A 25,728-nucleotide genomic window follows, 5' to 3' on the forward strand; every position below is an offset into this window, starting at 1 on the left:
ATAAACAAAGGAACAAGATCATGATATCATAGTCCCACAATTTTCCATTTCTCCCCAACTTAAAAACAAACAGAAAGGTTTAAGTGTTTAAAATGAAATCTACTTAGTATATGAAAGACAGTTAAAAATATTTAATATCATTTTAGTTTCTCTTATGAAATAATTAAGCTAAAATACTGACTCATTATATTTTTCCTTATCAGAACTCTTGACCATAGTTGACTCCTATTCTTTTGGATGTTATCCTATCCTCAAGCTCATATCAGCTCAGATTGAAATAAAGTACTTACATGGGGATAAGAGTAGACTTCTTAAGACTTTATATTTCAAATAACTATTTTAAAGTAACTTATTAAGAATTTAGGCTGGACGTAGTGGCTCACGCCTGTAATCCCAGCACTTTGGGAGGCCAAGGCGGGCGGATCACCTGGGGTTGGGAGTTCGAGACCAGCCTGACCAACATGGAGAAACCCCATCTCTACTAAAAATACAAAATTAGCCAGGCATGGTGGCACATGCCTGTAATCCCAGCTACTCAGGAGGCTGAGGCAGGAGAATTGCTTGAACTTAGGAGGTGGAGGTTGTGGTGAGCCAAGATCACCCCATTGTACTCCAGCCTGGGCAACAAAAGCGAGATTCCATCTCAAAAAAAACAATTTAAAATATCTAATGTTCACATTTTCAATTCAACAAATCTGTGGGTTAGTTTGCTTTTTGGTTTGTTTGTTGGTTTTAGAGTGGAGGTAGGGACTTAAATCAAAACCCATTATTTCCAGGGTAGATCATATATTATAGTACACAAGTCAGTTTTCAAATTCCAGATTTGCTTTTCGCAGCAATGCCTTCATTTTGTTAACAAAAGTGGCCTCCTATATGTTCCTATCAAGTCCATTTATAACACATTCAACACAGAGGAGTGATAATTTCCCAAAAGTTCAGCTGGGGTAGAGGTGGGGGTGGGGCAGGCATCGCATAGAGCTAATAGTAGCACTGTCTCATGGTGTGAGATTGAAGTTTCTCATCTCACTAACACTTTTTGTTCAAGCCACCTCCTCTAATACAGTAGCATTTTATTCATAATTTGGATTTTTTTTTTTTTGAGACAGAGTTTCACTCTTCTTGCCCAGGCTGGAGTGCAATGTCAAAATCTCGGCTCACTGCAACCTCCGCCTCCTGGATTCAAGCAATTCTCCTGCCTCAGCCTCCCGAGTAGTTGGGATTACAGGCGCCCACCACCACGCCCGGCTAATTTTTGTATTTTTTGGTAGAGACAGGGTTTCACCATGTTGGCCAGGCTGGTCTCGACTCCTGACCTCAGGTGATCCACCCGCCTTGGCCTCCCAAAGTGCTGGGATTACAGGCGTGAGCCACCGTGCCTGGCCTTTTATTTTTTTCTGAGACACAGTCTTGCTTTGTCGCCCAGGCTGGAGTGCAGTGGCACAATCTCGGCTCACTGCAACCTCCACCTCCTAGGTTCAAGCAATTCTCCTGCCTCTTCCTCTCAAGTAGCTGGGACTACAGGTGTGTGCCACCACTCCTGGCTGATTTTGTATTTTCAGTAGGGACAGGGTTTCACCATGTTGGCCAGGCTGGTCTCGAACTCCTGGCCTCAAGTGATCCACCCGCCTCAGCCTCCCAAAGTGCTGGGATTACAGGCGTGAGCAACTGTGCCCAGCCCATAATTTGGATTTTTAAACCAGAAAGTTACTATGGTCAATCCAAAATAACCCAAAGAACTTGCTAAAGTTATATCAATAAGCAGCTTTTTATTGAAGGACTGAAAGAATTAAATAGAAGGCACAGTAGCACTGTAAAGCTTTCTCAGAACATAATAATCTTTTTCTATGTATGTGTGGAACCCAGACTTTCTTTTTTGTTGTTAAAAATGTCTTCTGGACAATCAGAAAATCTTTATTTGTCATCCTTCCCTTTGGTCTTTCTGTAAACCATTTCTCGAAAACTGGCCAGAATCTTGTTCTCTCTCTTTCGTCTCTCTTCTTGGTTAAAGGATGCAAGGGCTCTCTTCTCATCAGCACTGTAGATCTGGTTCTCTTTTCGCAGTCGCACAGCCTCCATTCGGCGATGCCTGGAGAGAATTTTATTTTTGGCTTAATTTCTCAGTAATTATTTTCATAGTACATCATCATTAATCCTTTCTTACCCAGAGTGGTCTATTTAACAGCTGACAAAAATTGAAATGGGTTAAATTTCCAAAAGATCATTTATTAATATTTTAGCTGCCTGACACGTCCTTTTTTTTTTTGTTTTGTTTTGAGATGGAGTCTTGCTCTGTTGCCTAGGCTGGAATGCAGTGGCGCGATCTCAGCTCACTGCAACTTCCACCTCCCTGGCTCAAGCAATTCCCCCATCTCAGCCTCCTGAGTAGCTGGGATAACAGGTCTGGCTAATTTTTGCATTTTTAGTAGAGATGGGGTTTCACCATGTTGGCTAGGCTGATCTCGAACTCCTGACCTCAAGTAATCCGCCTGTCTCAGCCTCCCAAAGTGCTGAGATTACAGGCGTGAGCCACCATGCCCGGCCCTGATATGTCTTTGATTCATTTCCACTATTCAAATAATGATCTCTGATTTCCTGTCAACATAGTAAATGTTATCCTTTTTTCTTTTCTCCTTTTTGTGAGTCTTAAAGTCTGGCTCTGTCACCAAGGCTGGAGTGCAGTGGCGCAATCTTGGCTCACTGCGACCTCTGCCTCCTGGGCTCAAGTGATTCCCCTGCCTCAGCCTCCCGAGTAGCCGGGAGTACAGGTGTGTGCCACCACGCCCGACTAATTTTTGTATTTTTAGTAGAGATGGGGTTTCGCCATGTTGGCCATGCTGGTTTCGAACTCCTGACCTCAGGTGATCCACCTGCCTCGGCCTCCCAAAGTGCTGGGATTACAGGTGTGAGCCACCATGCCTGGCCGCTATCATTAATTTCAAATACTAAGGGTATACGTCTAATTTGTTCCCAGTAAAACAATCAGAAATGGGCAAATTATCAAACTTCCTAGGTGATATATCCATTTGCCTTTGTGGAATTGGAAGTAGGATAGATAAAACATTTAACTAGTCATTAATCAGATGGAACTTCCTTCAAGGTTCTACTTTACCATAAAACCAAAAGAACCAAGTCTAGGCTGGGCATGGTGGCTCACGCCTGTAATCTCAGCACTTTGGGAGGCTGAGGCAGGCAGGTCACCTGAGGTCAGGAGTTTAAGACCAGCCTGGCCAACGTGGTGAAACCTCGTCTCTACTAAAAATACAAAAATTAGCTGGGTGTGGTGGTGGGTACCTGTAATCCCAGCTACTTGGGAGGCTGAGGCAGGAGAATCATTTGAACCCAGGAGGTGGAGGTTGCAGTGAGCTGAGATCGCACCACTGTACTCCAGCCTGGGAGACAAGAGCGAAACTAGGTCTCAAAAAAAAAAAAAAAAAAAAAAAAAAAAGAACCAAGTCTAAATCTGTAATTGAACAGCAGTTTTTATCAGTGGATTTAACTTCCAAGTCTCCCTCTGTCACCCAGGCTGGAGTGCAGTGGCATAATCTCGGCTTATTGCAACCTCCGCCTCCCAGGTTCAACTGATTCTCCTGCCTCAGCCTCCTATTTCATGTACTGAATAGTTCTTTCTTTCCCCATTGATCTGACATGCTATCTCTTTCATACACTGAAGTTCCATACGTGTATGGTTATCTTTGGGCTCTGAATTTTATTTTATTTTTTTTTGAGATAGTGTTTTGCTCTTGTTGCCCAGACTAGAGTACAATGGCGAGGTCTCAGCTCACTACAACCTCCGCCTCATGGGTTCAAGCGATTCTCCTGCCTCAGCCTCCCAAGTAGCTGGGACTACAGGCACTAGCCACCATGCCCAGCTAATTTTTGTATTTTTGGTAGAGATGGGGTTTCACCATGTTGGCCAGGCTGGTCTTGAACTCCTGACCTCAGGTGATCCACCCGCCTCAGCCTCCCAAAGTGCTGGGATTACAGGCGTGAGCCACCACGCCCGGCCTCAATTTTATTCCACTGAACAATTCAGTTGTTCTCCTATGCTTTCTAAAGTGCTGTAAGCTTCATAATAAGTCCTCCTATTTGTAGGGGAAATCTTACCTTCCTGCTCTTCTTTTTCAGGAGTGACTTGGCTATTCTTGTCCTTTTAGTCTAGTATATAAATTTTAGAACTGGCTTATTAAGTTTCATGAAAAACTGTGTTGTGATTTTGATTGGGACTGTATTGAATATAAAGATCAATTTGGGAAGAAATGACAACTTTACAATATTGCCTTCCTATCCGTGAACCTGGTATCTCTCCAGCTATTTAAGTTTTCTTTAATCTTACCTTCTTGCTCTTCTTCAGAAGTGACCTGGCTATTCTTGTCCTTTTAGTGTAATATATAAATTTTAGAACCAGCTTAATAAGTCTCATAAACAACTGTGTTGTGATTTTGATTGGAACTATATTGAAGATACGGACTCTTAATGTCTTACATTTTTCCCCATAGAACCTTGGGCATCTTTTGTTAAGATTTATTCTTAAGTCTCTCACATTCTGACACTGTTATAAACGCTCAAGGTTCTAGGTTTCTGTTGTTAGTAAATAGAAATGCAGTTCATTTTTATTGGAACTGTATTGAATACACAATCTCTTAATAATGCTTTATAGTTTTCCTCACAGAGCCCTGGGCATCTTTTGTTAAGATTTATTCTGAAGTCCTTCATATTCTCTGATACTATTACAAATGTTTTCTTCTTATTTAGTTACATTTTCTAGTTGTCTGTTGCTGGTAAATAGAAATGCAATGGATTTTTGTGTACTAACCTTATATCCAACCAGTTGTTAAACCCTCCTCTCATTTATAATTTATCTGGAGATTCTTTGGGATTTTCTATGTAAACAATCAAATCATTCACCATGTCATTCACAAAAAAATGACATTTTTTTTTTAAGACGGAGTTTCACTCTTGTCACCCAGGCTGGAGTGCAATGGCACGATCTTGGCTCACTGTAACCTCCTCCTGGATTCAAGTGATTCTCCTGCTTCAGCCTCCTGAGGAGCTGGGACTACAGGTGTCCGCCACCATGCCCAGCTAATTTTTGTATTTTTGGTAAAGACAGGGTTTCACCATGTTGGCCAGGCTGGTCTTGAACTCCTGACCTCAGGTGATCCACCCAACTATGCCTCCCAAAGTGCTGGGATTACAGGCGTGAGCCACCACGCCTGGCTAAAAAATGACATTGTTATATCGCCCTTTCCAATCCTTATTATTATTATTATTGTTTTTTCAGGCTGAGTTTTGCTCTCCAGGCTGGCATGCAGTCGTGTGATCTTGGCTCATTGCAACCTCCGCCTCCTGGGTTCATGCGATTCTCCTGCTTCAGCCTTCTGAGTAGCTGGGATTACAGGTGTGTACCACCACATCTGGCTAATTTTTGTGTTTTTAGTAGAGACGGGTTTTGCCATGTTGCCCAGGCTAGTCTTGAACTCCTGGACTCAAGTGATCTGCCTGCCTTGGCCTCCCAAAGTGCTGGGATTACAGGCACGAGCCACCGTGCCCAGCCTTCCTTTCCAATCCTTGTGTCTCTAATTTCTTTTTCTTGCCTTACTGTGTGGGTCCTCCAATGCAATGCTTCAAATATTGGTCCTCAGTATTACAAGATTCTGGAGGTGCTTCAGGGTTTCTGCAAATATTTGCCTTCAGTGTCATTTAAAAATAGTTATCTACTTAAAAAAAAAGTTTATCAAGTTTTAAAGAATCCAAAATTCAATTTGATCTAAGTACTGCTGCCCTATTTGCTCATTCTCCTGGTTCTTCCTGGAACTTTTCTCTTTCCTAATTTTATATTCATTTCCCATGCTGAATCCAGTGTCTTTTTAAAATTTATTTATTTATTCATTTATTTATTAGCCAGGATATATTCTCAGCTGACCAATGTCTTTTATCATCTTTTTCTGTTATTCAGTCTCAGAAATCTGGGTCCATAAAAAACTGAAGACAAACTTGTAACCAGGAAACACTGTCTTGTGAAAATATTTTCCTAACTGCCACATTCCTCATGGGGCAGTGATAAATAGCTGAATTTAACTATATCCTCCATTGGATAAAATATCTGTAAGCAAATACCAACTAGGAAAGGACATTAGGAAGATTGATTCTTTGAAGTCAGAGATATAGCTGAGTTTGAGGCTGAGTTGCATATATACTTGGAATTGCAGAAAACCATGTTATACTAACAACACTAATATCAAACCAATATTTATACTCTACTTTTCATAAGAAACAGTCACTTAATGAAAATCAATTACCAAAATATAATTCTGGTAGTAAAAAAGAAGAAAAAGATCTAATCATGGAAACTGAGCTTAATGCCAACAACATACCTGCTACCACTCATTACATAACCTGAGCATTCAAATGATGCAATTTCTTCACTTGTCAAGCCAATTTCACCTCTTCGTGGGATACGTTTTCCAGCTTTTACATATTCAGCCATAGCTGCACCTTCACCAGGTAACAGAGCATGGCCATAGCTACAAAGTAATTCAGAATTCAGAAAAGGTCCATTAAATCATCTTAATATTAAAAGCTTATAATCTAAAGAGAGCACCAAAAATCCCCACATTTTCTCTCAAACAAGAGTAGGATTAACAGTGCTCAGCAGTAGTGTGCTAGGAAGCTCAATGTGAATTGCTTTATCCTAATTAGTGTATTAAACATTGCATTGCACTATGACCTATACAACTAACCCAGAAATGCAGAAATATTTTGAAAGAAAAGAACTGCTGTGAGTATAGATTCACAGTTTACAATTATGGATTAATTTATCCCTACAGGTATTGTCATTACTGGTTCTGGCTCCAGCTGATTCCCTTTCCCTTTTTCCCTTAAAAAATCCAAAGTATGCCAGGCACAGTGGCTCACGCCTACAATCTGAACACTTTGGGAGGCTGAGGCGGGAGGATCACCTGAGATCAGGAGCTTGAGACCAGCCTGGCCAACATAGCGAAACCCCGTCTCTACTAAAAATACAAAATTAGCCGGGCATGGTGGTGCATGCTTGTAGTCCCAGCTACTCAGGAGGCTGAGGCAGGAGAATCACTTGAACCTGGGAGGCAGAGGTTGCAGTGAGCCAAGATCGTGTCACTGCACTCCAGCCTGGGCGACAGAGCAAGGCTTTGTCTCAAAAAGCAAAACAAAACAAAACAAAACAAAAAACAAAGTAGGCTGGGTGCAGTGGCTGACGCCTGTAATCTCAGCATTTTGGGAGGTTGAGGCGGGCAGATCACTTGAGATCAGGAGTTCGAGACTATACTGGCGAACATGGCGAAACCCCAGCTCTACTAAAAATACAAAAATTAGCCCGGGCGTGGCGGCAGGCGCCTGTAATCCTGGCTACTTGGGAGGCTGAGGCAGGAGAATCACTTGAATCTGGGAGGTGGAGGTTGCAGTGAGCCAAGATCATGCCACTGCACTCCAGCCTGGGCAACAGAGTGAAACTCAATCACACCACTGTGCTTCAGCCTGGGAGACAGAATGAGACTCCATCTCAAAAAAACAAAACAAAACAAACAAACAAAAAATTCTAGGCCAGGTGTGGTGGCTCACGCCTGTAATCCCAGCACTTTGGGAGGCTGAGGCAGGTGGATCATGAGGTCAGGAATTTGAGACCAGCCTGACCAACATGGTAAAACCGTATCTCTACTGAAAATACAAAAAAAAATTAGCTGAGTGTGGTGGCGCGTGCCTGTAATCCCAGTTACTCAGGAGGCTGAGGCAGGAGAATCGCTTGAACCTGGGAGGCAGAGGTTGCAGTGAGCCAAGATCACGCCACTAAACTCCAGCCTGGGCAACAGAGCGAGACTCCGTCTCACAAAAAGAAAAAAAAATTCTGCTGGTAAAAAAAGAAAAAAAGGAATAAAAAATTCTGTGAGGATCAAAGAGAAATAGAAATCACACCTACTTGTAGAGGGGAAGTATTGGGAATCAGCATATGCATCTCCTTTTGAAAAGGGCTTCGAAGGATAGTAAGGATTTTAACAGGAAGAAACTGGCGATAGGGAAGAAAACAGAGGGCAGGGAAAAGAAGGGAAGGCATACTGGATGAAGAAATAAGCTGAACATGGCATAAAAGTTGCAAAGTGCACATTAAGCCCAGGGAATATTTAGTAGTCCAGCTCAGCTGGAACCTGGAGTAGAAATAAGGGAATAGAGTCAGATAAGCTTGGCAAGGTAAGTTAGAACCAGACTTTTTGGTAGGTACTTTAGATATTATAAACACACTGCTACTTACTTCAAAGGTTTATCATCTTGAGAGGTAAGTGTTTTTGGAGCCTCTGGGCCAATTAAATCTGATGGTTCTTCAGCCTCTGCATGAAAGATATTAAGAAACACATTCACATTCTGACTAATTCGTTACTTTAATGTTTCATCTGCTCTGAGTTAGTCTATCAGAAGAACCTACTTGTTCGATCCTTCCAGGGATTTTCCAGAAACTCTTCTTGGGATTCTTTAGAGCTTGAATCACTGGACTCTTTTCTGCTCTTCTTAGACCTCTTTTTCTTATATTTCTTCCTATAGGGATTTTAATTTGATACAAATTCACTTAATCTTCCTATGTTAGAGGGCATCTTAATTTTTCTTTTCTTTTTAAATTTTGAACTGGTGACTATACATCTTAATTTTTCAAGGCAAAGAAAGGTGACAATAAAATGATCTGAATTCCCAGCTTATTCAAACTTACAAGATAATTTTACTTAAAAAAAATCTGCTTCTAACTGAACCTGGGAAACAGAGCAAGACCCCGTCTCTATTAAAAAAAAAAAAAAGTAGCTGGGTGTGATGGCACACATCTGTAGTCTAAGCTATTCAGGAGGCTGAGGCGGGAGGATCACTTGAGCCCAGGAGTTCGAGGCTGCAATGAGCTATGATTAGCCCACTGCACTCCAGTCTGGGCAACAGAGCGAGACACTGCCTCTTAACAATTTTTTTAAAAAGTATTCTAACTTATTTAACCAAATCATCTTTTGCTATAAAAATTATCACTAAAGGAGGCTGGGTGTAGTGTTTCACCCCTGTAATCCCAGCACATTGGAAGACTGAGGCGGGTGGGTCACTTGAGCCCAGGGGTTAGAAACTAGCCCTGGGCAACATGACGAAACCATGTCTCTACAAAAAATACAAAAATTAGCCAGGTGTGGTGGCACATGCCTGTAGTCCCAGGTATGGGGAAAGTGGGGGCAGAGGTGGGAGGATGGCTTGATCCTGGAAGGTTGAGGTTGTAGTGAGCTGTGATCGTGCCACTGCATTCCAGCCTGGGTGACAGGGTGAGACACGGTCTCAAAAAAAAAAAATTCACTAAAGGGAACAATGAAATACAGTTCTGATGTTGTAGAAAGACAACAGAAATAAAACAGCCTAAAAAGTCCCAACAATTTGAACATTATGAATAATTTTATGTGTAATGGATTAAAATATGTCAAATATGTTTAAATCCTTGGGTTAATAATACTTTTTAAAAATCCAATTCATTATTTGAAAAGTCATTAAAACAAAAAAAAATCAAGCAATTATCCTGCTCTTACAATATAAACTATATTTCAGGGTATCTAAATAGTTGATGAGGGTAAGTTTCTCTTATAGAATCATTCTGCCTAATAAATGAAGGATAAAGCCAGGATTAGACTATCACCATTTTACAACCCCTAATGAAATAATGGATCGAGATAATGACCATCAATGGCTGTTAATATGACAAAAAGTGACAACCAGACATTATTTGCCTCCTGACAGTAAACAGCACCACTTATGAAGTATTCTTGCCCCAAACTCAAATCTGAGCCTTCTCAGGCCTCTAGACCTATTAATCTATTGGAAATACAGAGGACAGAACATGCCAAAGAATACCATAAGAATACGGTCACTGCAATTTAGGGACATTATTTGGATCCTGATTGGAATAAACTACAGAAAAAACTGCTGAGAATAGAGGAATTATTATTAAATGTTTTAGGCACAATAATAGCATTCTGGTTAAGGGTTTTTTTTTTTTTTTTTTTTAAATATAGAGACAGGATCTCGCTATGTTGCCCAGGCTGGTATTGAACTCCTGGGCTCAAGCGATCCTCCTGCCTGGCCTCCCAAAGTGCTGGGATTACAGATATGTGCCACTGTGCCTGGCCAGTTTTTTGTTTTGTTTTGTTTTAAAGAATGCCTATCTTTGTGAACCTGGGAGGCGGAGCTTGCAGTGAGCCGAGATCACGCCACTGCACTCCAGCCTGGGCAACAGAGCGAGACTTCATCTCAAAACAAAACAAAACAAAACAAAAAGAATGCCTATCTTTTAGAGAAAGGTACTGAATTGCTTATGGATGGAATGACATCTGAGATTGGGTCCAAAATAAATGATGGATGGCAGATACTGCCCATGAGTTGATAATTATTTAGACTGCATGACAGGTGCAGGAAGGATCATTATACTATTTTATGTAATTTTATATGCATTTGAAATTTTCTGGCCGGGTGCAGTGGCTCACTCCTGTAATCCCAGCACTTTGGGAGGCCAAGGTGGGAGGATCACTTGAGGTCAGGAGTTCGAAACCAGCCTGGCCAACATGGTGAAGCCCCATCTCTACTAAAAACACAAAAATTAGCCGGGCATGGTGGTGGGTGCCTATAATCCCAGCTACTCGGGAGGTTGGGACATGAGAATCGCTTGAACCTGGGAGGCGGAGGTTGTAGTTAGCTGACATCGAACCACTGCACTCTGTTGCCTGACAGAGTGAGACTCTGTCTCAAAAAAAAAAAAAAAAAAAAAGAAAAGAAATTTTCCATAATAAAACTTAAAAAACTGACGATCTGTGTTTCTTCTTCTTTTCCTTTTTCTTGGCTTTCTTTGCTCTCCTTTTGTTATCTTCATCTGCAAATTAAAGCACATTACAATTAAGAAAAAAATTTTTTAACTCTAAAACCGTAGTACTTTTGAGTAGGTAACTATCCTATTGCTGTCCCATTTATTGTTACAAAGAAATTACCTCATTGAAACATTTATTGCTATTTGTCACGAACTGTAGGAGGTACTATGAACATAGAAATTAAAGTCACTAGGTTTTGATGATATAGGGTATTATTATTAATTTTATTGTGTGAGATAGTGTGGTGGCTAATTAGGAAAATGCCTCTTTTTACAGGATGCATACAGAAATATTTAGGGTGGAAGTGTGATGATATTTGTAATTAACTTTGACTATCTCAGTGAAAAGCCCATATTTGAAGCAAATATGTAAAAATACCAACAACTGCCAAATCTAGGTGATTAAGTATATGGTATTAATTATACTATTCTCTTCGCTTTTCTGAATATTTAAATATTTTCGTGATAAAAAGGGAAAGAAAACTATGTGTGTGTTGGAGGGGGGAGAGAGAATCCTTTCCTGGAGCTCAGTCTAATGGAGGAGACAGATAGGTAAAGAGATCAATACAATCTGGAATGATAGAGGGAAGCTTGGGGAACCTGGACACACAGAGGAGTCTCAAAATCAGACTGATTTGAGGAGGGCGGCTGAGGAATGGTTGATCAGGAAAGGTGACTCTTAAAGTAGTTCTTTGATTACAAAAGTAATGCATGCCCATTGGTGCAATGAGTAAACCAAGCTGGATGGAGGGAGAGACTGGCATTGTAGGCAGAGGGCCTCTCTACCAAGTAACAAGAGAAAGAACATGGAATACTGAGGAGACAGAAAGTAGTTTTCAGATTACAGAGGATGTTGCAAGAGAGTGTAACAGGGTATATGTGATTAGAGAGAAATGAGTCAGGGTCTGAACTTTACCCTGAAGGCTATGGAGTGCTATTGAAGGATTTTAAGTAGGTATTTGGTGTATAGGGTATTATTACTAATTTTATTGTATGAGATAGTGTTGTAGTTAAGTATAAAAATGCCTCTTTTTAAGTGTTGCATACAGAAATATTTGAAAGTTCTGTCTTCCAGCACTGAGGAAGAGAAGTGACAGGGAGGGCCAGGAAACTTCGGCGATATCAGAGGAAGGTGAATCTTTGTGTAATGTGTTAACCTCAGAGGAGGCACCTTCTGGTCAATCATCAGCCAGGAGAGAGTACAAAAAGGAGACTCTTTGTGATGCACTACCCCAGATAGGGTGCCTTCCACAAATAGGCAGCCAGCATGAAGTAGGCACTTTATGGCATACCTTTTTGAAAACTGTAGAGGTGCTCATTGGGCATGAGAATTAAACAAAAGAGCCCTTCCACTGGGCCGATGCAGCCCTGTAAGGCTTACTTTGGTACAGCCCAACCCCCTGACTTGGTCTGGTGCCATGTGCCTTGTACACTTTGCACAACCAATCCCAATCCGGAGTCAGATTGCTTAGGTTTGAATCCAAACTGTGTGACCTTAGGGATAGTACTTATAACCTGCTCTGTCTCCATTTCCTCATCTATAAGATGTACCCTACAGTTATTGTATGGATTAAATGGCAATAATAAATATAAAGCACTTATTGGGGTACCTGGCACAAGGTTAGCAAGTGTTCAAAAACTCTTCAGTATTATTAGTGTTTTCAGGAACCTTCTTCTAAAATAAGTTTTAAGAAGTAAAACTAGTTTTGAAGCAAGGCTTGCAGAATGCTGTTGGCGTTCTTACCACTGGAGTCTGTTTCAGAATCAGAGTCACTGTCGCTATCTTCAGAATACTTCTTATGTTTTCTTTTCGATGATTTTTTCTTTCTCCTTTTCTTGGACCTTTCTTTTGAATGGCTAGACTTCTTCTTTTTTTCTTCTAAGAAAGTACAAATAAAAAAATTATATTCTAAAAAACTATTTCTGAACATCAAAAGAAACAGACGATGGGCAATTTGAGTAAAAGCAAAGTCTAATGTTCAACTATTTACAAACTGATTTTTTTAATCTCTCAATAAAATAGCTTGTATTTTAAAAATACCCTTTTTTTAAAATACCTTCTGAAGTAGAAGCTGAAGTAGTGCTTTTCTTTGGCTCTTCATCCTCCACTGGTGTATGTTCATCAGAACTGAATTTAAATAAAATGGTTATAAGAATTAGGAAAGTGATGAGATATGGACCATGGAGTATAAAGATATGAACTCCAAATTTTTCAGTAACAGCATTGATTGTCCAAGAACCATTAAAAGCAAGCATTGGAGATCCTAAGGCAGAACTTGGGAATCAAAAAAACCAAAACAACAACAAAGCAAGCACTGAACTACTTTCATAAACGTGCAGTTCAAGGGTCTACCATCTTTGTAATAATAAAATAACTTATCATTTGCATAACACTTTAGAGTTTACATAGTGCTATTTAAACAAAGCAGCATGGAGGATTTATATTTTCACAAGAAACCACAGGGAAAAAGTAGAGAAACAGGAACCATAGGAAAGATTAAAGAAACTGGGTATAAGAAGGCTGAAGAAAGACTTTATAATTTTATTTTAAGCACGTAAAAGACAAATGGTAAAGCAGCAACTGTTCTGTCTCCTCAGAGCAAAAACCTAACAAACTACAGTCTAAAGAGATGTTGTTCTGTTGCAGAGAATTCTGAAAATGAGTATTATTCAAATTCTACAATAGTTTAGAAAAGGGGTTTCCACATCATATAATCTTTTCCTCTGAAGATCATACTTGGAGTAATTTAAATATTATCTAGAAAATTATTTTGGCTGGGCGCAGTGGCTCACGCCTGTAATGCCAGCACTTTGGGAGGCCGAGGTGGGCGGATCATGAGGTCAGGAGTTCAAGACCAGCCTGACCAACATGGTGAAACCCCATCTCTACTAAAAATACAAAAATTAGCCAGGCATGGTGGCATGCACCTGTAATCCCAGCTACTCGGGAGGCTGAGGCAGGAGAATCACTTGAACCTGGGAGGCGGAGGTTGTGGTGAGCCAAGATCGCACCACTGCACTCCAGCTTGGGTGACAGAGTAAGACTCTGTCTCAAAAAAAAAAAAAAAAAAAAAAAAAAAGAAGAAAGAAAACTATTTTTAGGGTTCCTTCCAACTCTAATTCAATACATTCAGGTTCTTCAAGTGTTTTCTTTTTTTTTTCTTTTAAATAGTCTTGTTATTTGCCCAGGCTGGTCTTGAACTCCCGGGCTCAAGGAATCCACCTGCCTTGGCCTCCCAAAGTGCTGTGATTACAGGCGTGAGCCACCGCACCTGGCCTCTTCAAGCATTTTCTAAAGGTATCTGTAAGAACAAGTTTCAGATAATAATGCTTTATTATCCAATCACAAATTACAGGTTTACCTGTCAAGCACATTGTCTCAACTCAACCTAAAGTTGGCACAGAAATAGAGAGGGAAGAAGAAACTTATGAGTAGCATCAAAGAGAAAAGAAATAAGCAAAAAGAAAAAGCATTAAGTCTGCAGATAGTATTGGATATAGGAATATTAACAAAACCATACTGGTATATTCATTTTAAAAAATCTCTTTGTAGGCTGGGCGCAGTGGCTCACCCCTGTAATCCCAGCACTTTGGGAGGCTGAGGCAAGCGGATCACGAGGTCAGGAGCTCGAGACCAGCCTGGCCAACATGGTGAAACTGCCGTCTCTACTAAAAATACAAAAATTAGCCGGGCGTGGTGGCAGGCACCTGTAATCCCAGCTACTCGGGAGGCTGAGGCAGGAGAATCGCTTGAACCCAGGAGGCGGAGGTTGCAGTGAGCTGAGACCGCACCATTGCACTCCGGCCTGGGCGACAGAGCAAGACTCCATCTCAAAAAAAAAAATCTCTTTGTAATGCCAATATCTGGCATGCAATCTGCCACTGAGTTTAGTTGAGAAAAAATAATTCAAAATAATGTGTATTATTTAACAATGAACCCTTCTATTAATAGGAAAATTATACTCCATGAATTATTTTAGATTATGCTAAAATCTACTAGCAACATGTTTTAATCTTTAGATATGTTCTATGTTTTTAAAACTTAAGGGGTAGAAGAACATAAATCACAAGAAAGAAAAATGTGAGATATATTTAAAGTTCTTCACTTAAACATTTTCACAATAGATTCAGGATTTAAACACATATTATAACATTTTAAAAATATATTTTTTAACCACTTACTCTGGTTCAGGATTCTTTGGAGAAAGTCCCCATACTTCAGGAGCTCCCAATTCTCCAATTCTCTCTCTCTCACTTAATCTCCTAGCAGATAAAGACATGTAAATTATAACTCAATGGCTGAGTTGTTTCCTAAATATATAATCAAATTCAATAGGAGTCTAGTTAAGCCTTTTTTCCCTTTATATTTTAAACATGGATAAAAACTTGGTTTAAATGTAAACTCATCACTTAAGGTCTGATGTTCTGATGATACTATCAAATGGTACAGACTATAGAAATGATGGCCTGGGAGACTGTCAAGTGCATCCATTCTGCTGAATGCATGACACAGCTCTTAACTGCTCATTTCATCATCTGTAATATGTGACAGAAACAGCTTCACATTTGTAAGTAACTTCATTTGTTTACAGATTTATGAAAGGTGAAGAGAAGTCTCTTTTGATATGGTCAAACCTTCAGTTTTCAGAAACCGAGGAATTAATGAAGAAAATAAAAATGATGCATTAGACGTAGAAAACAACTGAAGTTCTGAAAATGAAAGAAAAGTTTTTATTTTATTTTATTATTTATTTTTTTAGATGGAGTCTCGCTCTGTCGCCCAGGCTGGAGTGCAGTAGCACGATCTTGGCTCACTGCAACCTCCGCCTCCTGGGTTCAAGTAATTCTCCTGCCTCAGCCTCCTTAGTAGCCGGGATTACAGGCATGCGCCATCACGCCTGGCTAATTTTTGTATTCTTAGTAGAGATGGGGTTTCATCATGTTGGCCAGGCTGGTCTCAAACTCCTGACCTCAGGAGATCCACCTCAGGTGCTGGGATTACAGGCGTGAGCCACTGCACCCGGCCCGAAATAAAAGTTTTTTATTTTTTTGTAGAGATGAGGTCTTGCCGCCAGGCGCGGTGGCACATGCCTGTAATCCCAGCACTTTGGGAGGCTGAGGCGGGCGGATTGCTTGAGATCAGGAGGTCAAGACCAGCCTGGCCAACATGGTGAAACCCCGTCTCTAGTAAAAATACAAAAATTAGCCAGGCGTGGTGGCGCATGCCTGTAATCCTGGCTACTACGGAGGCTGAGGCAGGAGAATCGCTTAAACCCAGGAGGTGGAAGTTTCAGTGAGCCAAGATCGCACCACTGCACTCTAACCTGGGAGACAGAGCGAGACTCCGTCTCAAAAAAAAAAAGAGGTCTTGCTTTGTTGTCCAGGCTGATCTTGAACTCCTGGCCTCGAGCAATCCTCTTGCCTCAGCCTCCCAAAGCGTTGGGATCACAGGCATGAGCCACTGCACCTAGTCAAAAAGTTTCATTTAACAAAAAATATACTTGGGGCTGGGCGTGGTGGCTCACGCCTGTAATCCCAACACTTTGGGAGGCCGAGGCAGGTGGATCACCTGAGGTCAGGAGTTCAAGATCAGCCTGGCCAACATGGTAAAACCCTGTCTCTACTAAAAAAAATACAAAAATTAGCTGGACACGGTGGCATGTGCCTGTAGTCCCAGCTATTCAGAAGGCTGAGGCTGGAGAATCCCTTGAACCCTGGAGGTGGAGGTTGCAGTGAGCCAAGGTCACGCCACTGCACATGACAGCCTGGGTGATAGAGTGAGACTCTTATCTCAAAATAAAAAAACAAACAAAAAAAAAACTATACTCAATGAGATACAAGGTTTGTTCCCTCTCTGTTTTCCTTTTAGTTCCTTTTTGGAAAAAGAGTGCATTTTGTATCTATTCTTTGAAGGACACTAAAATTTGTTTCTTCTTTTGTTTTATGCCTATGGTTTCTTCTGTTTTAATTTTTGTTATTCCTCATAAACTAAAAAACAAAACAAAACAAAGACTAAGGCTCATTCTCTCAAAGTTTAGCTGCTTGTGACTCCATTTGTTTTTAAAAATCCTTCCAAAATAAATATAATTGCAATGAGTTTTTGTATAAATTGTTTTTGCTTCCTTAATCAGGGGAAAAGGTATTATAACTATGCAGAGTCAGACTGAGAGGGTTTCCCACCTGAAGTAACAGACAATTTAAAAGGTAACATATTTATAGCTGTACTTGGAATGTATGGATATCGGGGGAAGAACGCCTACCAGGCTGTAAACAGCAGGAAGTCCTGTTGTCACCTGGTTTCATCTGTAATGTTAAGATAAATTATTGGCCGGGCCCAGCACTTTGGGAGGCTGAGGCGGGTGGATCACCTGAGGTCAGGAGTTCGAGACCAGCCTGGCCAACATGGCGAAACCCCGTCTCTACTAAAAACACAAAAATTAGCTGGGTGTGGTGGTGCATAACTGTAATCCCAGCTATTCAGGAGATTGAGGCAGAAGAACCACTTGAACCCAGGAGGTGGAGGCTGCAGTGAGCCGAGACTGCACCACTGCATTCCAGCCTGGGAGACAGAGCGAGACTCCATCTCAAAAAAAAAAAAAAAAAAAGATAAATTATTTATTTTCTAAATGTACATATGCAAGTTTCATCCAAGCACTTCTGACATCTTTTGGTGAGGATTCTCCAAGAAGAAACTATTTACTTTTTGACTGACATAGCCTGTGGGTATGTTTCTGAAAAATGTAACTTGGAGAGATGGGTCTCCAACCTAACTCAGGACTGTTTTTACTGTTTTTGCTCCCATGCATGAAACATTAATAGCTAACACTTATGGAATAGTTATGTTCCAGCCACTTAATTATTACAATCCCCAAATCCCTAGTACTTATTTTATCCCCTTTTTAATCCATAGTACTTATTTTATCCCCCTTTTAATGATGAAGAAATGGAGCCCAGAGAGGTTAAGTAACTTGACCAAGGTCACACAGCTATTAAGTGGCAAATAAAGGCTTCATACTCAGTCTGATTCTGGAGTTTGTCCTTTTCCTTTCTTTCTTCCTGTTCTTCTCTTTGTTTTTTTTCGTTTGTTTGTTTTTGAGACAGCATCTCCTTCTGTCACCCAAGCTGGAGTGCAGTGGTGAGATCATGGCTCACGGCAGCCTTGACCTTTCCAGCTCAAGTGATCCTCCCACTTCAGCATCCCCAGTACCTGAAATTACAAGCACATGCCACCACGCCCAGCTGATTTTTAAAACACTTTTTGTAGAGACAGGGTATCCCTATATTGCCTAGGCTGGTCCTGAACTCCTGGATTCAAGTGATCCTCCTGCCTTGGCCTCCTAAAGTGTTGGGATTACAGGCATGAGCCTCTGCGCCCAGCCAAAAAATGCATAGTTTTAAGGAGAAAGGAAAAGGCTCATAATTATTGCTGTGTAAGTCTTAATATCTTGTTTATTGTTAAATTATGTGTCAGGCACTGTACTAAGTTATTTACGTGCACTTATATGTTTTAAAAAATGAGAAACTTAGAAATATTACAGGCATTGAGAGGTAGGTTAAAGTTCCAACAGTTGGGAGATGTCTTGAGTCTTTTTCTTCCGGCAGTGGGAGGTAATAAAGTATAGTGATGAAAAGGACAGGTTCGGCAGGGCATGTGGGGTCATACCTGTAATCTCAGCACTTCCGGAGGCCAACGTGGGAGGATCACTTGAGCCCAGAAATTCGATACCAGCCTGGGCAACATGGTGAAACCCTGTCTCTACCAAAAAATACGAAAATAAGCCGGGTGTGGTGGTGCGCACCTATAGTCCCAGCTATGAGGGAGGCTGAGGTGGGAGGATCACTTGAGCCCAAGAAGGTGGAGGCTGCAGTGAGCCAAGATTGCACCACTGCACTCCAGCCTGGGCGACAGAGCTAGACCCTGTCTCAAAAACAAAACAAAACAATCCCCAAGCTATGCATTCTTCCACTCCAATACTCACTTTGATTAGAGATCTAGTCTCATCCTGGCGTCATTTTTCGAGGTCAAGACTGAGACCACTTAACAAGACCTTCCTCAAAGTGGGGTCATCTATAGCTTATCAGATCACTTTTCCTACATGCATCTAATCGTCTTGTCTGAGGGGAAGGTTTATTTCCTCTCCAACTTAAACCCTTGATTTCATCCCTTCCTAATTCCCCACAAAACATTTCTACATAAATATCCTGTTATCTCAGACCTGTAAGTTCCTTCATTCAACAAGCAATGGTTGAGCGCCTATAAAGTACCAGGCACTTAGAATTCTGTGATCAGAATTCTCCTCCGTTCACTGGCTCCTCCTTTCCATCAGCTCAGTCTAGTGGGGAATACAAATATATTCACGAATGATAATGACACAACCAGGTAAATGCTACAGTTCTGGTAGGTCTGAACTCTCGGCAATATTCGCTAACAAGACAGGAGGCGGAAGGGGGTAGCAGGAGACCAGGGCACTATATGAAGGGGCCTGAGGGTAAGGGAAAATGAAAAGGACGAATAAAGGGTTGTCGTGGGTGGATTAAAGAAAGGGATGAAAATGGGCGCAAGGCAAGCAGAGTGAGCGAAATGCGAATAGTCAGAAGCGGAATGAATGATAGATCGGACTCCAAAGGCACGTAGGCTCGTACAAGAGAAAGTGCGGCCGTCTCACTCACTTCTGCCGCAGGCTCTCCTCCCTCTCCTTGTCGAGGAGGCTAGGCCAAGGCTTGTCGCTCCCGTAGGGGCGCGAGTAGCTGCCGTAATAGACTGACGAGGAGGCAGAAGCGAAGGGGATGCCCCGGGGCGCAGAGGGCCGCTCTCTAGAACGCGACCGGGAGCGTGAGCGGTAGGACTGGTTTCGGGAGCCTTGGCTGAGGCCACCCAGCTGATGGGTGAGTCCATTCCGGTCCCCGGACCGAGAGCAAGAGTGCGAGCGAGAGCGGCGGCCCCGCGGGGAGCGGGCAGATTTGCTGGGCTTCGGACTCTTCGACGAACTGCGACGTCTTCCCCCCGAGCCCGAGGCCTCCCTATCCGGGCTGCGCGAGCCGGACACCGGAGCCATGGCTACTGGGGGGCCCCAGCAGCCGTGGGACAAGGGGGCGCTCTCGCGAGCCTAGGAAGATGTCTGTTGCCTTGGTTCCCGGGACCTGCCGCTGCGGAACAGCCCAAATCTGAGGAAACCTTGGACACAGTTCTGGGTACTTCTGCAAAACCCTTCCCCGGATCTAGGCGGTCGTCACCGACAGGAAGCGATGTGTGCATCAATATAAATAAGCCGGTGGGGCAACTAGATTGCGTGCATCCTTCCAGTTCCGAGTGAGGCTCCTCAAGTCTAAGCAAGAGACCAAGTTCTTTCTCAGCCTTGAACTTGAAACACTTGAAGGGAAGTATATATTTCAAACACAATATACAGTATACATTTCACTGAGTGGCCGTATGAACAAGACAGTTAATTCTGCTTGTGTTTCATGTGCTTTCTGTGTGTATTTATATATAAATGTGTGTGTGTGTGTATGTCATGTATGAAAGTATGAATGTATATTTTCTTTTTCTTTCCAATCCCAAGCAAATCGGGAGGGTTTTTCGCGACTGGGGATGAGCTATGGTGTCTAAGCCCCATATTGCCGTGTTAGCTTAGAGGGCGCAAATTTTGTTAATGACTCGCGCCTGATAAACTTCAATTAAGTTTCCCGCCTAGAGAAAAACTGCATACTTATCCCCTAGCCACCGTCTCCACCAATATGCCCCAGCAAAAGGAGGTTTTTTTGTTGTTGTTGTTGTTGTTGTTTTTGTTTTTTTTTTTTTGAGACTGGAACTCACTCTGCTCACTCTGTCGCCCAGGATGGAGTACAGTGGCAAGATCTCAGCTCCCTGCAAACCTCCGCCTCCCGGGCTCAAGCTATCCTCCCACCTCGGCCTCCTGAATAGCTGGGATTACAGGCGCATGCGACACCAAGCCTGGGTAGTTTTTTTTTTGAGGGGGGTCGGGGGAAACAGGGTTTCACCTTGTTGCCCAGGTGGTCTTGAACTCCTGGGCTCAAGCGATCCGCCAGCCTCGGCCTCCCAAAGTGCTGGGATTATAGGTGTGAGCCACTGCGTCTGGCTTGTATTTTTTTCCCCAAAAAGTGTCATTTTATTTTTTTTTTTTTTATTTTTGAGACAAGGGCTCACTCTGTCATCCAGGCTGGAGTGCAGTGGCTATCCTGGCTCACTGCAACCTCCGCCTCCCAGGTTCAAGTGATTCTCCTGCCTCAGCCTCCTGAGTAGCTGGGATTACAGACATGTGCCATCACGCACAGCTAATTTTTTATTATTTTTTAAATTTGTACAAATCTATGGGATACATGTGAAATTTTGTTACATGTATATAATGTGTAGTGATGACGTCAGGGTATTTAAGGTGTCCATTATCTGAGCACAATACATTTTTGTTAAGTGTACTCTCGGCCTGGTATGGTGGCTCACGTCTGTAATCCCAGCACTTCGGGAGGCAGAGGCGGGTGGATCACTTGAGGTCAGGAGTTTGAGACCAGCCTGGCCAACATGGCGAAACCCTGTCTCCACTAAAAATACAAAAATTAGCTGGGCCTGGTGGCACGTGCCTGTAATCGCAGCTACTAGGGTGGCTGAGGCACGAGAATCGCTTGAACCCGGGAGGCTGAGGTTGCAGCGAGCCGAGAGTGAGATTGCACCACTGCACTCCAGCCTGGGCAACAGAGTGAGACTGTGTTTCCAAAAAAAAATAGTGTACTCTCACTCTACCATGCTGTCAATATCAAACATTGAATTTGGGGCTGGGCATGGTGACTTACACCTGTAACTCCAGAAATTTGGGAGGCCGAGGCGGGCCAATCACTTGAGCCCAGGAGTTGGAGACCAGCCTGGGAAACATAGGGAGACCCTGTCTCTACAAAAAATTTAAAAATTTGGCGAGTGTGGTGGTGCATGCCAGCTACTCAGGAGACTGAGGTGGGAGGAACACTTACTTGAGCCCAGGAAATCGAAGTTGCAGTGAGCCGTGATTGATCCACTGCACTCCATGGGCGACAGAGTGAGACACTATCTTAAAACAACAACAAAAACCATTGAATTTATTTCTTCTATCTTACTGTATGTTTGTACCCTTTAACCTATTTCTCTTCATCCTTCTGCTTCCTCCCACATACCCTACCCAGCCTCTATTATCTGTCCAGCAAAAGGAATTTGTAATCCCCTCTTTGTCCAGCTCCTTAAACTCGTCTCATTGTATGCCAGCCCAGCAATATAGAGTTAAGGATCAGTATTCCTATTCTTTTTTTTTTTTTTTTTTTTTTTTTTTTAGATGGAGTCTCGCTCTGTAACCAGGCTGGAGTGCAGTGGCGCGATCTTGGCTCACTGCAATCTCTGCCTCTAGGGTTCAAGCTATTTTCCTGCCTCAGCCTCCTGAGTAGCTGGGATTACAGGGGCGTGCCACCACGCCCAGCTAATTTTTGTAGTTTTAGTAGAGACAGAGTTTCACCACGTTGGCCAGGATGGTCTTGATCTCTTGACCTTGTGATCCGCCCGCCTCAGCCTCTCAAAGTGCTGGGATTACAGGCGTGAGCCACCACGCCCAGCATTTCTATTCATTTTATACTGTTTTTCTTTTCTTTTTTCTTTTGTGAAACAGTGTCTGGCTCCCTCACCCAGACTGGAGTGCAGTGGTGTGATCTTGGCTCACTGCAACCTCCACCTCCTGAGTTCAAGGGATCCTCCCACCTCAGCCTCCTGAGTAGCTGGCATGTGCCACGGTTCGCTAATTTTTAAACTTTTTTGTAGACATGGGGTTTTGCCATGTTGCCCAAGCTGGTCTTGAACTCATGGACTCAAGTGATCCTCACACCTTGGCATCTCAATGTGCTGTCATTACAGGCTTAAACCACTGCACCTAGGCCTCTACTGTTTTTAAATCAAAGGGCATTCCAACATTAATTCTACTGATTTCGACTTTTTTTTTTTTGAGACAGAGTCTTGCTCTGTTGCCCAGGCTGGAGTGCAGTGGCAGGATCTTGGCTCACTGCAACCTCTGCTTCCTGGGTTCAAGCAGTCCTCATGCCTCAGCCTCCCAAGTAGCTGGGATTACAGGTGCCCACCACCATGCCCAGGTAATTTTTGTATTTTTGGTAGAGACTGGGTTTCACCCTGTAAGCCAGGCTTGTCTCAAACTCCTGACCTCCAATGATCTGCCAGCCTCCGCTTCCTAAAGTACTGGGATCACAGGCGTGAGCCTCCATGCACAGCCCTCAATTTGGATTTTTGAAGGTACATAGGTTTGCTGAAGAAATTCCAAGTCCAGTCTGCCAGTAGCATGATGGCCTCTGGGATTTTCCTAAGAAGTAATTTATCAGATCATGAAAATTAATGCCAATTGATTATCAGAAATCTCCTTTTTTTGGAATTTAAGGGAAAGACATATGAAATAATGTTAAATGGAAAGAGTGGACCACACTATTGGATATGTTCTATGTATAACTAATTTGTCATGGGGCCAGGTCCAAAAACTTAATCGAGTAAGAGAAATTCTGTGATTTGGGATGGAGATTGGGGAGAATTTCTAATAAGAAAGTTTTCAATGGAAAACCTACTGCCTAACTTTTGCAACAACAGGCTGTACACCTTCACATCAGTTGCCTATAAAACCAACTCTGCAACAGTGATTGGTCTACCTGCCCCATGGCTGGTGGACATGTACTTTAGTTGGAAAGAGAAAACCCCTACTCCTGCACATCTGAATGGCATGGTGCTCTTCTTGCCAGGTATCCTGGGAGCAGCCTGTGTTTCATGAGTTGGCAGTGAGGGGGAGCTAGAGCACACAGGGAGGTGCAGACAGCCAGTGGGATCAGGCTTGCAGAGTTTGGGTCCTGCCACTGCACTCCAGCCTGGGTAACCTCTGCCTCCCAGGTTCAAGTGATTCTCCTGCCTCAGCCTCCCAAGTAGCTGGGACTTCAGGCATGTGCCACCATGCCCAGCTAATTTTTGTATTTTTAGTAGAGACGGGATTTCACTGTGTTGGCCAGGCTGGTCTTGAACTCCTGACCTCATGATCCGCCTGCCTCACCCTCCCAAAGTGCTGGGATTACAGGTATGAGCCACCGCACCTGGCCTATTCTTTAAATTTTTTTTTTTGAGATGGGGGTCTCACTCTGTCACCCAGGCTAAAGTGCAGTGGCACTATCTTGGCTCACTGCAACCTCTGCCTCCTGGGTTCAAGCGATCTTCCCACCTCAGCCTCCCGAGTAGCGGGGACAACAGGCGCATACCACCATGCCTGGCTAAGTTTTGACATTTTTGGTAGAGACAAGGTTTCGCCATGTTGCCCAGGTGGGTCTGGAACCCCTGAGCTCAAGTGATCCGCCCGCCTCGGCCTCCCAAAGTGCTGGGATCACAGGCGTGAGCCACCTCACCTGACCTGATCCATTCTCTACAGGAATTAAACCATTTGTGTGTTATGGGATATGGAGGTATTCAGCTTCCATTCACTACTCCTCTTCAAAGTCTGAGACTCTGCAGCTGTCTGGACAGGTGCATGGCTAACACCCAGAGGACTGAGGCAGGGATCTGGGTTGTGGAAATGGAATTTAAGGAGTGGGTGTTAGGGGGACTCTTGTAGTTTGTGTCCATTTGAATTTGAGGATGCTTTCCAATTATGCCAACAATTGTTTTAGAGACTGCGAGATTAAAACAATGTTTTTAATCACTAACCTCTTTTGAAAGAATTTGCAGGATCAAAACCCGAACTACATAATTTCTAAAAAGAATTTTCTTTTAGAATACTTCTTAGTCAATACAGACCTGTGATCCCTGATAACTTAACTGGCGTGCTGGCTTTGTCAGTTCCTCTAACACCTCACTTATCTGCATTTCTTCTCTGATAATGAATTGCTACTACTTCTACAGGAAGAAATTGGATGATATTAGGCCCCTAAATATGGAAAATTTCGCACTCTTGGGTTAGCCTATTTGAATCTCACATTGGAAAGACTGTCATAAATGGAGAACTGTTTCTAATTTGACTCCACTAGGAGGAGCTGTATCTACCAACAGGTAGAAATATGGCTGGAACTTGCAGGTGTGTTCTGAGGACCAAAAGCACAGGATAAAATAAGTGATGTGACCATTCTAGGATATATTCGAGCTAAAGATCGTGTGTGCTCATGCGCACACAAAAGATAGAGAGAGGAACATTGAATGAAGCAGAGCTCAGTGCTAGACATGGATGGAGAATTTGAGTGCTCTGCTGCCCACCGGGTCCCTAGGGGACTAGGATGTTAGCCAGGGGACGAGGCCGCCCCAAAACTTGGCCAAACAACTGATATCCTAAAGCACAGCCAATAATCACAATAGACACAATAGTTGTGTCACAGATTCCAAATACAATTGAACAGCTTCCAGTTTGCGTCTATGTGAGAAGGGGCAAAAAAGGGAAAGAGGGTTGATCACAGAGAGAAGTAAGATATAACCCTCTGTTCCTGTGTTGCTTAACTCCAATTAACTGACATTCCTTATTTGCAGTATCTAGAGTACAAAACTTTGGTGCTGATAGTGAGAAATCAACGTGCCGCACATTTGCTATTCCTGTAAGGGCAAATGTTAAATATGGGACTGTGGCATTTGATTCCCTCATGCTCCCCCCTTCTTTTCCTCCTCCTTCCCTTCTGTCCCTTCCCCCTCTCTTCCTGTAGCTTTAAAAATGAAAGAACAGGACTTCCTCAGAATGCAGTTTTGCAAAATTTAACTAAACACTACATGAAGTACTCGTATCTATTATCGGATAAGCCATGCCAATAAACTGAAAACCCAAAATAGGCACACC

At 42.7% G+C, this 25,728-nt stretch overlaps 1 protein-coding gene across 1 annotated transcript; it reads right to left on the reverse strand.

Annotated features, from left to right (window-relative positions):
• Positions 1–1,741: 1,741 nt before the first annotated feature.
• On the reverse strand, positions 1,742–20,145 carry NKAP (NFKB activating protein). The gene is made up of 9 exons (XM_016943242.4): positions 19,574–20,145; positions 15,086–15,166; positions 12,961–13,031; positions 12,648–12,782; positions 10,846–10,909; positions 8,456–8,565; positions 8,285–8,360; positions 6,375–6,524; positions 1,742–2,086 (listed from the first exon to the last, which is right to left on the reverse strand). The coding sequence occupies exons 1-9, from the start codon at positions 19,957–19,959 to the stop codon at positions 1,912–1,914; spliced, it is 1,248 nt and encodes a 415-aa protein (XP_016798731.1). The 5' UTR covers positions 19,960–20,145; the 3' UTR covers positions 1,742–1,911.
• Positions 20,146–25,728: the final 5,583 nt, after the last annotated feature.

Source organism: Pan troglodytes, chromosome X (assembly GCF_028858775.2).
Source record: "Pan troglodytes isolate AG18354 chromosome X, NHGRI_mPanTro3-v2.0_pri, whole genome shotgun sequence".
NCBI classification, from domain to species: Eukaryota; Metazoa; Chordata; class Mammalia; order Primates; family Hominidae; genus Pan; species Pan troglodytes.

Bases quoted from the DNA above. Each gene is read 5' to 3' on its own strand.
- NKAP (XM_016943242.4), bottom strand. From the start codon at position 19,959: ATGGCTCCGGTGTCCGGCTCGCGCAGCCCGGATAGGGAGGCCTCGGGC. The intron at 10,910-12,647 runs GTAAGAACGCCA...TTTAATTTGCAG, and splicing joins TTCTGAAACAGACTCCAGTG to ATGAAGATAACAAAAGGAGA. The intron at 8,361-8,455 runs GTAGGTTCTTCT...TCTTTCATGCAG, and splicing joins TCCCTGGAAGGATCGAACAA to AGGCTGAAGAACCATCAGAT.